Source organism: Rissa tridactyla, chromosome 22 (assembly GCF_028500815.1).
Source record: "Rissa tridactyla isolate bRisTri1 chromosome 22, bRisTri1.patW.cur.20221130, whole genome shotgun sequence".
Lineage (NCBI taxonomy): Eukaryota > Metazoa > Chordata > Aves > Charadriiformes > Laridae > Rissa > Rissa tridactyla.
This window is the reverse complement of record NC_071487.1, coordinates 5,122,647-5,138,749: the sequence shown is the minus strand read 5'-3', so window position 1 is coordinate 5,138,749 and position 16,103 is coordinate 5,122,647. Positions and strand designations below refer to the sequence as shown.

The 16,103-nt window shown below is 46.8% G+C and overlaps 1 protein-coding gene across 1 annotated transcript in view; it reads left to right on the top strand.

Annotated features, from left to right (window-relative positions):
- Positions 1 to 203: 203 nt before the first annotated feature.
- The window catches only part of LMNB2 (lamin B2), a 34,254-nt gene continuing 18,354 nt past the window's right edge, over positions 204 to 16,103 (top strand). Inside the window, exons 1-2 of the mRNA XM_054181927.1 lie at positions 204 to 674; positions 13,822 to 13,958. Coding sequence (XP_054037902.1) covers positions 474 to 674; positions 13,822 to 13,958 — 338 coding nt within the window. The 5' untranslated portion in view covers positions 204 to 473. The remainder of the gene's footprint in view (positions 675 to 13,821; positions 13,959 to 16,103) is intronic.

Here is a 16,103-nt window from a genome sequence, read left to right as displayed (position 1 = left end):
ACAGAGGCCGGCGGCTCCTGCCAGGGTGGGGACCCACGGGGGGACCCGCACCCCCCAGCCCTGGTCGGCTGCTGGAGCGGGGCCGGGAAGAGCTGCCGGGGAGCCTGAGAGGAGCAACCCTGGTCCCTCACGGCTTCATTAACGAAAAAACCCCTTGCCTTCAAGATCGGCCCCTCGCTTTCTGCGCTTTACTGGCGCTCAGGACCCCCCAGTTGTGTATTTTAACAGGCGGCACGAGCCACGCTTCAGAATGAGGAGCATCCCGGGGCCTGCCGGGCAGCCCGCGAAATGGACGACGGCGGGGACTGCACCTCCCGGCGCGCCCTGCGGCGCGGCCATCTTGGCGCCGAGACTTCATTTCCCAGGCGGCGCGGCGGCGGGGGAGGTGATGTCCGCCATCTTAGCGCTGCCTCCTCCCCCGGTGCGGCTGGATTGAATGAGCCCGCTGCCCGCCCGCCCGCGAATTGAGCGCCATGTCAGGCACCCCGAGCCGCGGTACCCCCGGCGGGACCCCGCTGTCGCCGACTCGCATCTCCCGCCTGCAGGAGAAGGAGGAGCTGCGGCAGCTCAATGACCGCCTGGCCGTTTACATCGACCGTGTGCGGGCGCTGGAGCTGGAGAATGACCGGCTGCTGCTGAAGATCTCCGAGAAGGAGGAGGTCACCACCCGGGAGGTACGGCCCGGGCCGGCCTGCTGGCTCTCGGCCGCGGCTCCGGGGCGGGAGGGCGAGCGGCGGCGGCCCGCTGGAGGCGTTTTCCCGCTCCATCCCGGGGAGGGGGCCCGGCGGCCCAGGGGCTCGGCCGACCGGGTCCCGCGGGGCGCGCTGTGGCGGCTCCGCGCGGCCGCGGGCTCGGCGGCGCCATGCGCGGCCCGCCGCGCCGCTCCCGCCGGGCGCTGGCCTGGGCTGCCCCGGGGCAGCGGGCTCGGCTGTGCCGGGCCGCTGGGCTCGGGGCTGAGGGCGAGAGCTACGGGGGTCGGGCGGAGCTTCGGGCGGGGGGGTTGTGGAGACCTGGCGCCTGCCTGTGTCCGTGTGGCCCCGCGGGGGCTGTCGGGGGCTCTCCGGCCGCGGCGCTGAGCGGAGAGGTTGCTGGTGACACGGTGAAGGCGGCTCGGCCCGGGATGGCCGCCGAGTGAAAATTCGACACCCGGAACGGTGCCGGCGCCGTTGGCGGGAGCGGGCCTGGCGGCGGCCGCCTCCCCCGCGGAGCGCCTCCGGGCGGCGGGGCGGGGGCGGCGCTCCGCTGGCCGGCGGGAGTCGCACGGACCCCGCTCTGCCGCCGGGCCCAGCGGGCGGCACGGAGCGCCCCGTTCCCGGGCGCCGCTCAGGCTCGGCGTTGGTCTCACCCGCGGCGGGGCGGGCCGGTTCTTCGCGGCGGTTCGCGGTGCAGTCGGTGTGCTGGACCCCGTGCTGAGCTGTGACCTGAACGTTACTTTTTCTTTCTTTATCCTGACGGCTGATGTGGTGAGATGAAAAATTTGAAAGGGTTTAGACTAACTTTGCCTCTCGACAGAGGAAGTCTTTCTTAGTCCCCGCAAATGCCAGGAATCAAATCCTTGGAGCGCGAAGTGCTCTTTGCTGACGGTCCCCATCGTGGAAGGGCGTCTGGGCCGCTTCCTGTGGTCTTGGAGGCAAAACGGGCCGATCCTTTTTCCTAAGCCGCGTTTCGCTTTTCCCTCCTCTGTCGTATCTGCTTTCCCCCATGACTCTTCCTTCCCCGATGGAGGAAGGAAATGGTCAGTGACACGGCTGGGGACGGTCCCACCCATCCTGTACCAGCCCGACGCCCCTCTCCATCTGTTGGAGGCAGGCTGCAAGGTAAGGTGTCCCACCTCTGAGGTGAAGTTAAACTTCAGTGGGAAGCCAGTAGATAACAGCCTTGACGGTAATTTGTGTGATGCAATGGGTTCCTTTGCCACTGTGTAGGCTTCTTCCCCCCCCCCCCCCCCCCCCTCCTTTTAAGGGTCTAGTTTGATGATGCTGGAGGTGGTGGGGGGAGGTTTTGAATTCATTTATTTTAAGCAGACCAGGTACGATAGTGTCTTGTTTTGGGAGTGGTTAGCCTACTTGCAATCAGTGTACACCCAGGATTCGAGTACCTTAAAGTACCTTTGTACCACTTAATGATATGTTATAACTTCCATGTTTTCAAAATAACTAGATATTTCTAAACATAAATCATGGCTACATCAATCGTCCTATGTGAAATCGTGCTATAAACAAAATAACCACTTGTGATTCAGGGAGCTTCCAAGTTGTAGATTGCTGGAGGCTAGAAGGAGTATGCCTTTTAAATGTAGAAGGCAGAATGTAATCCTATTGACAGCAAACATGTAAAAAGAGTAAGAACAGGGCAAGCAGAAAACATAGATATAATCTCGTTAGATTTCTAATATGAGCATAAACTGACTCCTAATACCAGTTCTGTGTGTTTTCAATTCTGGAAGTATACTCCGATGCGGTAATCGGAAAATAAAGTTGAGGATTTTGATATAAATATTTTGCTTACTTTGCCCTCGAGCTTTCCTTCTTCAGTTTTCTCCCAGACTTCAAAAAATGTCTGAACTCTTAGATACATTCCAGCAAACTTTGTCAGGATTCCTTGAGCTCTTCTTTGACGTGTCAGAGACAATGTAAGATTCTGGTCTCTGGATCACGTTTGTTAAATGCTTCTCCCACCCCTTTAGGACAGCTTATTTATTCTTTATGTGTGTCCAGAAAAGGAGACTTTATAGTCGTATTGTTTTGATCCGGGATAGTGGTTTAGGACTGTGGGAGAAATAAAACTTTGGATGTCTGTCAGATTTTGGGTTTACTGGAATGGGAGAATCCTGTCCTTTCACTTTCAGAATCAACTTTCACTTTCAGAATCAATCTAGTAAACTGGATTTTCTGCTGACAACTCAGTTGTTAACAGAATTTGTGCTCGTAAAATGAGTAGGCTTAGCATGAAATAAGATATTAATTAAAAATAAACCCTCCAAACCCCACAGAAGCCCAAAAAAATCAGACAAACCCCAAAGCAATTCTAATTTCTGAGTAGAACAGTTAAGCGTAGTTCAGTGATGTTGACGTACTGTTCTGGCTACATCGTTCTGTCTTTATATCTATTAGCTCTGTGTGCTTAAAATAGGTTATTTTCTTTTCCCAGGGTGTTCAAGATGAGAATTCTCCTTGGTTGTCTTCAACTGTGTGTAAATTTGACTCAGATTTTTTTCTAGGTGTTTTTTTTTAAGCTTTCTAAATAGTCTAATATTTTTGGCTTATCACTGGTAGTGGCAGGGAACATCGTCTGCCACCGTGGTAGGTGGAATGATGCATGTTGTGGGATGGCAAGCAGGAGTGACCGCTCGCCAGTGGGCTCTGTCAACACCTGAGACTTTTGCCTTGAGAGCAGGTGATGGGTCCATAATCCAAGGCAAATGGGAGGTTGAGGATTGCTATCACGAGATGTTTGTCCGTTGCTGGTCACTCCGGTATCCCGCAGTGACCATGTCTGAGAAAGGGGCATCCTCTCCCCCCACCCCTGCCTGCATGGGAACAAAGGGTTGGCAGTTCTGATCTAGTTTCAAGGCTCTGGTTTAGGGGAATATCTTCTAGAGGAGAGAAGTTCTGCTGATGCTGTTCAGACAAGGACCATAGTCACTGTTCTACCAGAGACTCCTTAATCATCAGCTGGTCACAATGTTCTTTTTGCCTGTTGTTTTACTCACCCATCTGCAGAAGACAGAAAAAAAGCATCCACCTTCTCCTCTGCTGGGCAATCTTTTACAGACCACAGCTGTGTCATGGCCTTGGAACAAAGTAGCTCCTGTTGCTCTTTGAGGAACACAGGGCTGCCACCTCTTGACAGTAGAGAAAAGGAATTTTGCAGAAGTTGAGATTCATCTCTAGTCCTATACTAATTGTAGCCCTTGTTCCTGCTTTCCTAACCCTGATCAGTCCTCTTCTATCTTTACTTGTAGGCCTCTAGAGAAATAAATATGTATACAGTAAACCCTCAGACAAATACGAAAAAATACTTCGCTTGTGTAGCTGGGGGAACCTGTAGATGTTCTCATTCTTTCTCTGCTCTCTTGCCTGAATATCCTTGTGTAGCTTAGCCTATGACAGAAGAGAAATTTAGCTAATCCCCTTGTTTTTCTACCTCCCTAGTATATGACTGATGCTGTTCTTGCCGTGTTGGGTTCATGGTCACAATAACCTAATTTGTGAGGCTGGGAGGGGGAATACTGGAAGGACTAAGAGGAAGAGAGTCCTAGAGCTCTCCTCAATTCCCTTTCTACTAGCTCCTTCCCCTCCCCTGCAGTGCTTATGATTGCAGCCTTCCAGAAAAGATGTCTTGATAGTCATGGGAGTGGTTACTACCCTGTTCTGAGGACATCCCGCTGTTCTCACCCACAGAAAGGAGTAGGGAGAAATAAAGAGAAGATCCCTGGGAGCCCTCAGCCACTGACACCAATTGCCCTTGTGACAAAAGCAGTTATCTGCAGAGGGTTCCCTCTTCACCTGTGTCTTCCCACCTCTGTGGGTGTGACTGCAGGTGGCTGCAATCTTGTATGGCACAGCTATCAGAACTTTCACTCCAGTCTCACCTGGTCTCTGCTTATCTGCTAACGCTGCAGCTACTGTGCCCTTTGTGTGCACCATGTGGAATAACCAGAGCTGTTGTCATGACCAGGCCTGGTGTTGCCTAGTTGCCACCTGCAAAACACATATTCAGGTGCTGCAGTGGATGGCGGGTCACTCAAGAGTTGGAGCCTCCAAGACATGGGGCTGAGTGAGTGATCTTCTGGTGCTATAGACATCATCTAGGAGGTGATGGTGGTGATATGCAACACGCATCTACATTGTTCTTGAGAACTTGACTGATGTTCTTGGCGAATCTGAGCCATAGCTGACTGGCAGTCCTTCATCAATCCATAATAGGGTGAATAAGAACATATTGATCCACATGTGGTGGGAATACACTTATGTTTTGCACGTTAGTGGACATTATTGAGATTAATGTTTCATCACCAAATTTGTCTGGACTCACTTGTGGTTCGATGGGGCATGCATCTTGCCTAGCATGTAGGTTCATTGCCTTCTTGGCATGTTCCCTGTGTCTTCACTGAGTGACGTCTTGCAGCTTTTATCAAATGATTGCTGTGGGAGGGTCTGTGTTGTGTGTCTATCCTTGAACCACACATTGAGCTTTGAGTGCTCCCAGCAGAGGTTGGTATATTGAAGAGGATCCAACAGTCCTGCCTTTCAGACTGTGCTTTGGAAACATCTCTACTTTCTTATTCTCCACGTGCTCTATTTCTTTGTTCCCTGTGTTGCCCAATTACAAACTTGCAGGCTCCTTTGCTGGCAAAAGAGGAAAAAAATAAAAGTGAAAGCACATTTGTAGTGCAATTTGTAGGGCGTCCAACTTGGCCTCTGTGTGGGAAGAGTTAGGCTTGGGTACATTGAGATGTAGTGTATCAGGCTGTAGCGTTCTGGTTCCTGCTGAACTCTGTTTTGAGGTTTTTGTTTTATTTCTTCAATCACTTTGAGATGGGGAGGTAGTGGGGCTACGTTTTCAGAGTGGAGGGACCCATTTGCTGGCCTAACCTGTCATCTGGGGAGGTTTGCTGCTTCTCAGGGGCTTCCGTTCTGGATGTTGTAGGGAGGCTGCTGAGGTTCACTTGACTGTATGACCATTATCCCTGCTGCTCTTCTGTGTAGGCACCAGTGATGCTGGCAAGGGTGACCTGAAAAGTATTAAATGTGATGACATGTCTCTGAATGATTGTTAATGGCATGGGGATGGGGAAGGTTTTGAGGATGGTTGAGCAGATCCTGCTGAGCAACACTGGGTAGCACAAGTGCTATTGGCAACAGGATTTGGGTTTCTACGACCATGGAACCGTCTTTCAGGATTGATGACTACTTCAAAGAGACGGGATCCACCTGGCTAAGTAGGGCGAATTATCTTTGCCAACAGGGCTGGTCAGCCTGCTAAGAAGAACTTTAAACTGGGAATGATGGGAGAGGGAGAGATTCTTCTCTCAGTTAAGATCGGGTGAGGAAGTGGTGGATGGGATAGGCAAGCAAAAGGCCTGGGGTTATGTGAAAAAAAGAGGAAGCAACAGAAAAAGGATGAAATCAAAATGCCCCAAGCATAGGTACGTAAAGAACGAAGTGCCTACAGGACAGCCCTGTGGGGAAAGCTCCCCTGCTCTTCCTGGGGATTCATCATCATGCTTGGGTGCCTCCCTGAAATGCCTGTAACACAATGTGTGCAGCACAAGGAACAAACAGGGAGAATGAGAAGTCTGTGGGCAGTTGCAGAACTATGACCTCACTGGGATCAGGGGTAGCTTGTACGACTGGAGTGCTACGACAGCTGGGTACAAGCTTTTCAGGTGAGCGAGTTGCCCTTTATGAGAGAGCAGTGGGAATGCCTGGAGTTCTGCCTAAGGACAGGTTATGAGCTACCTGAAAACTTGTTGGTCAGGATTGGTGTGCAGACCAAGATGGGTGACATTGTGGTATGTGTCTGCTACTGATCTGATCAAGAAGAAGAGTTAAACGAGGCCTCCTTCAGTCAACTGCGAGGAGCCTCACATGCCCTAGTCTTTGTGCTCTGCTGGACCTAATACTTAATATATAAGGAAGAACTGGTCAAGGATGTCAAGGTCAGGGCAGTGACCATAAGACGGAGGATCTTTAGAGGATGGAGCAGAACAAAAAGCAAGACCAGAACCCTGGATATCAGGAGAGTAGACTTTAGCCTTTTCAGGGCTCTGCTTGGAAGAATCCCATGGGTTACAGCCCTGGAGAGAAAAGAGGTCCATGAGAGCTGGGCTAACCTCCTGGGCTTACCTCAAGGGTAACCTCCTCCAAGCTCAAGCGTGGTCTGTCCTAACAATCAGGAAATGAAGCAAAGGTGGCAGGAGACCTGTATGGATGAGCAAAGAGGTCCTGGCTAAACTCAGACGTTAAGGAAGGCTGGTGTACTCAGTGCCTTCTTGTGGTCAGACCAGCCTTCAGGAATCCCAGGCCCCTGAGACGAGAGGGGAAGTCTGGTGCAAGGAAGACTTACTCTTGCTAGAGGAGGATCAGGATAGGAAACATCTAAACAAACCGGACATAAGTCTGTGGGACCTGATGGGTTGCACCCATGAGTGCCAAGGGAACTGATTGAAGTAATTGTGAGGTTACTCTTAGTTATCTTTGAAAGATCATAATGATTAGGAAATATTCCTGAAGACTGAAAGAAAGCTAATGTCATCTTCAGGAGTGGCAAGAAGGAAGATCCAGAGAACTCTACAGGCCAATCAACCTCACCTCGATTCCTGGAAGGTGATGTCTTTTTTTCCTCCCCATGCCTGCTTGGACTCTGCGTGGCGTCTATAGGAGCCTTTGGTAGGGGATGTTGTTCAAGCCTTTTAAGAGTCCAGGCAGAGTGTTTTAGCTCAGCCTCCCCTTTCTGAAGGCTTGTTGACTTTTCAAACCCTTGTTCATGTGCTCGTTCCCTTGTCCGCTGCTTCCCTTTAAAAAAGCCATACTGTGTGACTGTGCTTTCTCCACTCTGTCGTGCTTATGCATGTACCCACTGCTTTTTTTTTTTACTGGATTTGTCACAAATACCTGCTCCCTGGTTGACTGAGCAAGGCCAGTACGTTGTGAAACTGTTTTGCACAAGTCATATTGATTTTTCCTCAGTATGACTCTTACTCATGTGCCCCCTAATTCTGTTCTTCAGGTTAATGTCTACTGTCCTGCCACAGACTTCAGAGTTTAGTGATAGGTAGTTCCTATTTCAGAAGATTGTATGGCATGAGCCATCTTCTAATTATCTGGTACAAAAGTGTATTCTAAATGAGATATTAAGTAACATACTGATGGATTTAGGTTCAAAAAGTGGGATTTATAATGCTGTTAATACTTTCTAAATGTGATGGTTTCTTACTGCTTGTTTTGTTGATTTGTTCTATGATACTTTCAACTGATGCTAAAGTTGCGAAATGTCTTAATTATCTGCACCTCTGGTGCAGATATAAGTCAAAAAACCCCCGAACAACCAAAAAACCATCAAACCCAAAAGTTATGTCTTCACTGCTTTTTTTTTTTTTGATGGTGGTTCTACATAAACTGATTGATGTGGGGCCAGGGACTCTCACATATGCCTTCTTCGTGAGCAGAGCAACAGCAATTACTTGCTACACCATTCATGAGTTGTTCTTCAAGCTTCTCTCTTTAACTTGCCGTGTTGTATTGTGATTAACAGGTTGTGATCGATGTTATTTTTCTTGTCTGTACGGGACCTTGGCTTGTTGAAAAATGCTTTACTGTGTCTCACATCCTCCTTGTTTTGAGCATCTTAAAACCTTTTGTATGTATGGTCTGTGATGAGCTCTCTATATAATAAAGAGTTTTCTAAAGCTTTCTAAAAAGATTTTATTTTTAACTGCTTTTTTACTTATTTTAACAAATACCTCAGTGTTCCCCAGTTGCCATACTGAAACAATCGCAACAGTTGTAGATTTGTATTATTTTTTTTTTTGGCTTCTCTTGCTTCTGTAAGGATGCTGAAATCAAGCCAACTGAGGTTCTTAACAGTGTCTTGGCAAATCTGCTCCTATGTGCTGCTGAGAACCAGGTGAAGAGTTGCTTTCTCTCTTGTGGCCTTCTAGATACGCGCCTCGCTGCTAGCGTATGAAAACATAGCTCAGGCATCACCTCCTGGATTACAGCTTGGGCTAATTAAAACCTGTAAGAATTTGCTTTTTCTGCCTCTCTGATCTCCTGTAATGCCCCTGTTTTCCTTTATAGCTGGTGGTCAATAATCACTGTGTAAATCAATGTGGTTTCTGTGTTCTGAATGCTGCTTGCAGTTCTCTTAACCTATTTTGAAACATCCAGAGCCTGGAAATGTTGTGTGTAAGGAAAAGGTGACAAAGATGAGCAGAGCAGCAGAATAATTTCTGACCAGGGGTAAATCTGGAAAAGGCATGAGAAGAAACCTGAGTCACGAGTCCAAACAAAGAGATTTCTATAGGAAGCAAATATTCAACATTTCTCACAACACAGGCAGGTCCTGCCTGATGAACCTGATCTCCTTCTATGACAAGATGACCCAATCATTGGACGAGGGAAAGGCTGTGGATATTGTCTACCCGGACTTTTGAAAAGCCTTTGACACTGTTCCCCATAGAACTCTCATGGAGAAAGTGGCTGCTCATGGCCTGGATGAGCAGACGATCAGCCGGATCAAGCACTGGCTGGATGGACGGTCCCAAAGAGTGGTGGTCAATGGAGTTAAATCCAGCTGGTGGCTGCTCACAAGTGGTGTTCCTCAGGGCTCAGCGTTGGGACCATTTCTCTTTAACATCTTTATTGAGTATATTGATGATCTCGATAAGGACATAGAGTGTATCGTCAGTAAGTTCGCAGATGACACCAAGCTAAGCGGGAGTGTTGGTCTGCATGAGAATGGGGAGGCTCTACAGAGAGACTTGGATAGATTGGACCGATGGGCCAATGCTAACGGTATGAGCTTCAACAAGGCCAAGTGCCGGGTCCTGCACTTGGGCCACAACAACCCCATGCAGCGCTACAGGCTGGGGGCAGCGTGGCTGGAGAGCTGCCTGGCAGAAAAGGACCTGGGGGCTCTAATTGACACGTGGCTGAACATGAGCCAGCAGTGTGCCCAGGTAGCCAAGAGGGCCAATGGCATCCTGGCTTGTATTAGAAATAGTGTGACCAGCAGAAGTAGGGAGGTGATTGTCCCCCTGTGCTCAGCACTGGTGAGGCCACCCCTTGAGTATTGTGTCCAGTTCTGGGCACCTCAATATGAGAGAGATCTCGAGGTGCTGGAGCAAGTGCAGAGGAGGGCAACGAAGCTGGTGAAGGGCCTGGAGAATAAATCTGATGAGGAGCGATTGAAGGAGCTGGGACTGTTTAGTCTGAGGAAGAGGAGGCTGAGGGGAGACCTCATCACTCTCTACAAAAGGCCATTGTAGAGAGGTTGGTGCTGGTCTCTTCTCACAGGTCATTAGCCACAGAACAAGAGGGAATGGGTTCAAGCTGCCACAGGGGAGGTTTAGGCTGGACATTAGGAAAAAATTCTTCCCAGAAAGAGTGGTCAGACACTGGAATAGGCTGCCCAGGGAGGTGGTGGAGTCGCCATCCCTGAATGCGTTTGACTCGTTTAGATGTGGGGTTGGGGGACATGGCGTAGGGGAGAACTCTGCAGAGTGGGGTCGATGGTTGGACTGTATGATTCTATAAGTTATCGAATGGTAGGTCTTAATCCACTGGTTGTGCTTGTATGATGCTCTCTGGTGTTGTGGAAACCAAAAGCTAAAGACATTTACAAAAGGATTAGACAAATTAACAGTACTTGGTGACTACTGGGTTTTGGTGCCTGGACACAATTTTTGGCTCATAATTTTTTTTAAAGTTTTAGAAGTTGGGAGTATATGTGAGAGAAGAATTGCTGTATGTTTGCCTCGTTCTCTATACTTTTTCTCTTCAGCATTTGCTACCAGCTGCTCTTCGTACTGGCTTACACTGTAAGGATTGGCCTAGGCTTCCAAGGAGGAGTTTGTACCTTTCTCACATGTGGGAAGCAGGAGACAATGGGTTGTGGTAACTCAAGGAAAATGATGAGAAACAACAAATGAAGGAAGGAATTTAAATTGGTGGATTATACTGATAGAAGATGACAGAAATGGAAGACGCCAGACGGGTTATCTCTTGCATCCAGTATTCTTTGGGAGTGTTCAGGGGCAGGTAGACGCTGTCTGGTGGCACTCCGCTCCTAAGCGTGATGAGACGAGGAACCAGGAATGGGCTTTGCAGTTGCCAGGTGCATTTATTCAACTTCCTTCTCTTATTGCTGTGGATACTGGCTGTTGATCCTAGTGACTTTTTTTTTTTTTTGTCCAGAAGGGCACGTGAGGCTTATCCTCGGAGGTTCTGCTTTGGTTTAACAGCACATTGTAAGAAGTGTCACTATATTAGAGACCAAACTGAGCAACAAATGTAAAGTGATTAAAAAGGGGAGTGGGCAGAAGATTGTTTGTAGAGGCAAACCAAAGCAAAATCGTAGATGTACACCAAAGAGAGGCACTTTGGGGATGGTACTTCTCTGTAGATTTTTGGCGAGTTAATAGAGCTTTAGATTAAGCTCCTTCCACCAGAACAGAGTTTGAGGGAACAGAAATACTTTCCAGAATTTCTCGCAGTGCTGGGGTAGAAGGGCGCTTTCAATGAATAACCGCCTTGGGCTAGAAGTGTTGTCAAGCACATAATACCAGGCTAGTTCAGCTGAGCTGGCACTACTTACTTTCCTTTACGCCTCCTGCAGCGTTTGGTTCTCTCTCTCAGCTTGATCAGTGCTGAAAATAAACAAGATGTTATTTTTATGATCTAGCAAGACCATCTTGAACTGTCCTCTGGTTCAGTTTGATCATCTAAAACTTTTATCAATATTACCATAAATGTATATTCTCTTTGCATCCTGTTGTTAGAGTTCCAGCAGGGGGTGGTTGGGTTTAGGGTTTGTTCTTCGCAGTGATTGAAGGTGTTGCTGCTCCCAGCTGTCTGCTGCCTCCCTGTGCTGAAAGCTGCAATGCGTCCTTATGTCTCAGTTATTGCTGTCCTCTCGGTGCATTAGCTTGAAGTTCTAGTGAAAAGTGGCTTTTTGACTAACACTTTGGACTGTGAATGGGACCCGTGTGTTTCCTTTTTCACGTTTGGTACTGGAGGAAGAGCAGAGAAGAGGTTAACATGCTGCAGGAGAAAAAAAATAATATACTAAGCTACCACAACTGGTTATGCTTGTCCTGGTTTGAGGACAAACCAGGTTTGGATTGCCCAAACCATGGCAATGCTCGATCAGTCCTTTCTAATTAAGAAGCACAGTTTCTGGTTCTCCTTTTGTCAACAGGTTCTGAACACAATGTTTAGCTCCATCTAGGTATATCCTCTCTACGCTCCACACAGGAATTGCATGAAGTGTTTATTCTCAGTTCAGAGAATTGTTGTTTTGGTGGTGGTAAGCTCTATATTGTCAGTAATGCCTCAAAAGCATAAATTATTTACTGTCTGTTGTAAGTATCGCACCAGCAATACCTTTTTGTGACAGTATTCCCAAAAACCTAGGGAAAAAGTTTTTCTTCCTTTGTACCTTGATGTGCAATTCCAGTTTATGCCCTGGAGTACAGGGGTGGGATTTGTCCTTGTATCCTGCACTTGTGATTTGGTGTGTGTCTGAACCTACAGCGATACAGCCCCAAGATCCTGGTAGGTGTCCTAGGGCAAGGATTTGAACAGATTTAAGAGCTGAAGGGCAGATGGTCTAAAGAAGGGCCAGCATTAGAGAAAGGAGTGTTGTAGATGCAGTACCTGATGGCGCAGAATCAGTACTTGGCCTTTGGGCAATTGTATTTTGTATTGCAGTTTGCAAATACTGTATTTTCACTCAAGGGTCGTCCATAATGAAAGGCTTTACAGCCTTAAAAATTGCCATTATTTTTTTTTCTCAGCGTTGTGGAGTGCTGTATGAAAGAGTTTAGCACAGTCGCGGTGTACTTCTTTGTAGAACTTCCTAAATTTTGTAACTGATAATACAGAGTTGTGTTGTCTCGTGCCATAGGCTATCAGCTGGGGGTGGGGGGGAACCCCAAACCTCAAAATTTGAATAAAGCTTGAAATAATTCTTTAAAGAAAAGAAGTAATGGATAGACAGCCATGTCACTTCTGCTGTGTGGTGTGCTTGTAAACTAAGGCTTCTCAGCCCTCATACCCTCATGTTTTAGTTAATTTCAGAAGGTTTATGAGAATATAGTCTATCAGGAACTCAATTATATACTAACTGCTTTTAATCAGTCTTTTTGAAGACCAGATGGTTGAGTCTGTCATTGGTGCCGCTCTGATGTTGAAATAGGCACTCCTAGGAATAGCACAGTTTGCTTCCTTGTTTCTACATTTTATGCGTTGTTATGAAATTGCTCATCCTAAAGTTGGTACATTCTGCATTTGGCTCTTTTCACTCTACGGTTGCTCTGTTTCTGATTCCATATTGGTAGTGGTTGTCCTGGTATCCTTTGATAGAAGCAATAGCAGCAATCTTACGCGGTCTTGACAGTTTAGCTATCTGATATATCTTTAAAATAATCTTGCATTCTAAAAAAAAAAAGAGAAATTAAGATGTAGAAGACTTTGAGGTGCCTTGCTGCAGTCTGAATAGCTGATTATGTACTATATTGAGCTGGGACAGGGAGGGGTCTGTAGATCCTTATCCTCTGAGGTGGAGAACAGGAGTGCAAGCTCGTCCCTTAACAGTTCACACTTCTGTAGTTCATCTAATTTCAGATTCTTTTTAGCTTTATAGTGCAAGAGTAGCAGAGTTAAATTGGGCCTCAGACGTGTATTCCACAAAACAAGTCTATCGTTGTTTATCTTTAAGTGGTATTACTGTTTAAAAAACCAAAAAATTCCCACAGCAGAGTATTGGAAATGAGGGTGAATATTTTAAGATCCGATTGTAGGGTGTATTGAGCTGCTTTGGTTTATCTCTTTGTAAGGCTTGCACACTACATAGTTATGTTTTGTTATGTCCCACTGGGAATAAAAGTTAAGTCGTGTCTTTGGGACTAGGTCACATCTAATTGTAGGTGCGTATTAATTGAAAATGTTTGATACAGAATGTTCTTAAACAACAAAAATCATAGTGAACCCTTTTTTTTTCCCCAAAGAAAGCTGTGTGAAACCTGGTGCTGTATTTCGATTCTTTGATAGTTCTTTGGGATGTTCTCATATCTGAATACTTTTTTCCCCTTAGGTGAGTGGAATCAAGACTCTCTATGAGTCTGAACTGGCTGATGCTCGAAGAGTTCTGGATGAAACTGCCAAAGAGAGGGCTAAATTACAGATTGAAATAGGAAAACTGAGGGCGGACATTGAGGAGCTCAATAAAAGGTAAGGAAAGTCCTGCATGACACGTATATATATATAAAGAAATATTTTTACAATTAGAATGGTCAATATTTGCAGTGGGAATGATACTAATGATGCTGCTTAAAATGCCTTAGTGGGTGTCTTTTGGAAGCGCTGCAGATCAGTGAAAAGATACAGGCTTGTCAGAGGGAGATGCCTCAGCTCATCGGCACAGCTAGGCAGATAATCTGACCAGTCTATACACAAACGTATTTGTAGATATAAGATTAATATACTGTGATTTGAGCAATTCAGACGTATAGAGGCTGAAGGAATCGGTTGTGCCTGCTTCTGTCCTATTGTACCTCTCCTGATGTGAGCATGCACACGTGTAGCTGCTTGGTAAACTGGATTGAGAAACTGATCTAGATTAAAATTGACCCATCTGAGGAAGGCTAATTTTTAAACATTATCAGTTTTATTGTCTGGTTCACTGTATTGCCTGATGGCAGAAATGAATAAAAAGGAAAAGGGAGGCCCTGAGCACATTGGGAATATGGAAGCAATGTTGGCTTGAAAAATGTAAGTATGCAGGAAAAAGACCTTGTACCAGCTACATTTTAAAAAAACTGCTGTTCAGTCAGCATCAAAGAGAATTGGCCTAATAAACTGCCTACTGAAGCCAAATGTAATCCATTATTTCAGTTCCCACTCTAGGGAGTTTTTATTGTAAAATACTGTTCAGCAGTTGAAACTTCATTTTAGAATTAATATATGTGGTGGCAAAATCACTTTTTCACTGCTGATTGAATTTTGATACCTGTTTTGATAGATAAGATTTGGGAGTTAAAAGATTTTTCCTGAGCATGTCAGTATGTACATCATCCATATATGAATGTTGTTGGCCATAAAATTGCTTTTAATCCACTGGTGCCGGTACAGGCCTACTGTAAGTCTTCCATCTCCCTTCATTTACATCCAAGTGGTTATAAAAGGAATTAAGTGTTTCCCTCCCTTGTGTTTTTTTCTAACTATTTGATTTATGATGAAACATTTCTTGTTTTCTCTGTAAACTTTGCTATATCACTAGATCTTCACTTTCTGTGCAGGGCCTTCTTGTTAGTCAGCCATTGGAGAGGTTTTGTGGACTTTGCCCCTAGAATTACTGTCCAAATGTGAAATAGCTGCAGTGTAAGGATCTCCATTTGAGTGAGTCACTGTAAAGCCTACTGAACTTGGTGCACAGTTCATACTAGAAGAGATGCCTGTGTGTGGTCTGACGACCTGTGCGCTAAAATTTATGGACTCAGTTAGCTAGGCCTTTGTTAACCGTAAGAAGACCTGACGGTAACTAGGTCAGATGTGAACCCCTGAAGTTAAGTGAGATGAATACCACCCAGCCCTACTGTGTTGTTCCTGTTGGGACTCATTTCCCTCTTAAAAGCCTTAGGCCAGCAGTCTTGGCATTTACTTCAAATAATATATTTTGTGTGGCAGTCAGTGTTACATGGCCATCAAGGTCTTGATTCAGCCATGCCAGTCTCTTGCCTTCCTTTCCTGATTTCTTACACCTGGGGATCAAGAGCTCTTGTGCTCTATGGAAAGTGTCCTTAAAGATCTGCCAGCTCTGCTCTGCTCCCTTGTCCCTGAGGGCAGTTTCCCAGGGAGTCCTATTGACTAACACCTTGAACAGCTGGAATTTCGCTTTCCTAAAATTCAGGGTCCTGACTTTACTCTTCACCTGACCCGTATCCCTCTGTGCTGTGAACTCCACCAGTGTGCGATCACTGCTGCCAAGGCTGCCTCCAATCTTGATGTCACCAATTAGCTCACTTCCGGTGGTGACCAACAGGCCCAGTATCGCATCCCCTCTGGCAGGGCTGTCTATTAGCGGGCTTAAGAAGTTACCCTCGATGCACTCCAGGAGTCCCCTGGATTGCCTACAGCTCGCCGTGCTACTTCTCCAGCAGATGCTGGGGTGGTTGAAGTCCCCCAGCAGGACGAGAGCCTGCGTGTGTGATGCCCCCTGGAGCTGGAGTAAGGTGGCTTCCTTAACAGGCTCCCCTTGATCAGGTGGCCTGTAGTAGACACCAACCACAAGGTTCCCTTTGTGGCCTCAGTCTCTTAATTCTTGCCCGTAAGCTTTCACCCTGCTCGTGGCTGTTCTTCGGAGACAGCTCTTCACAC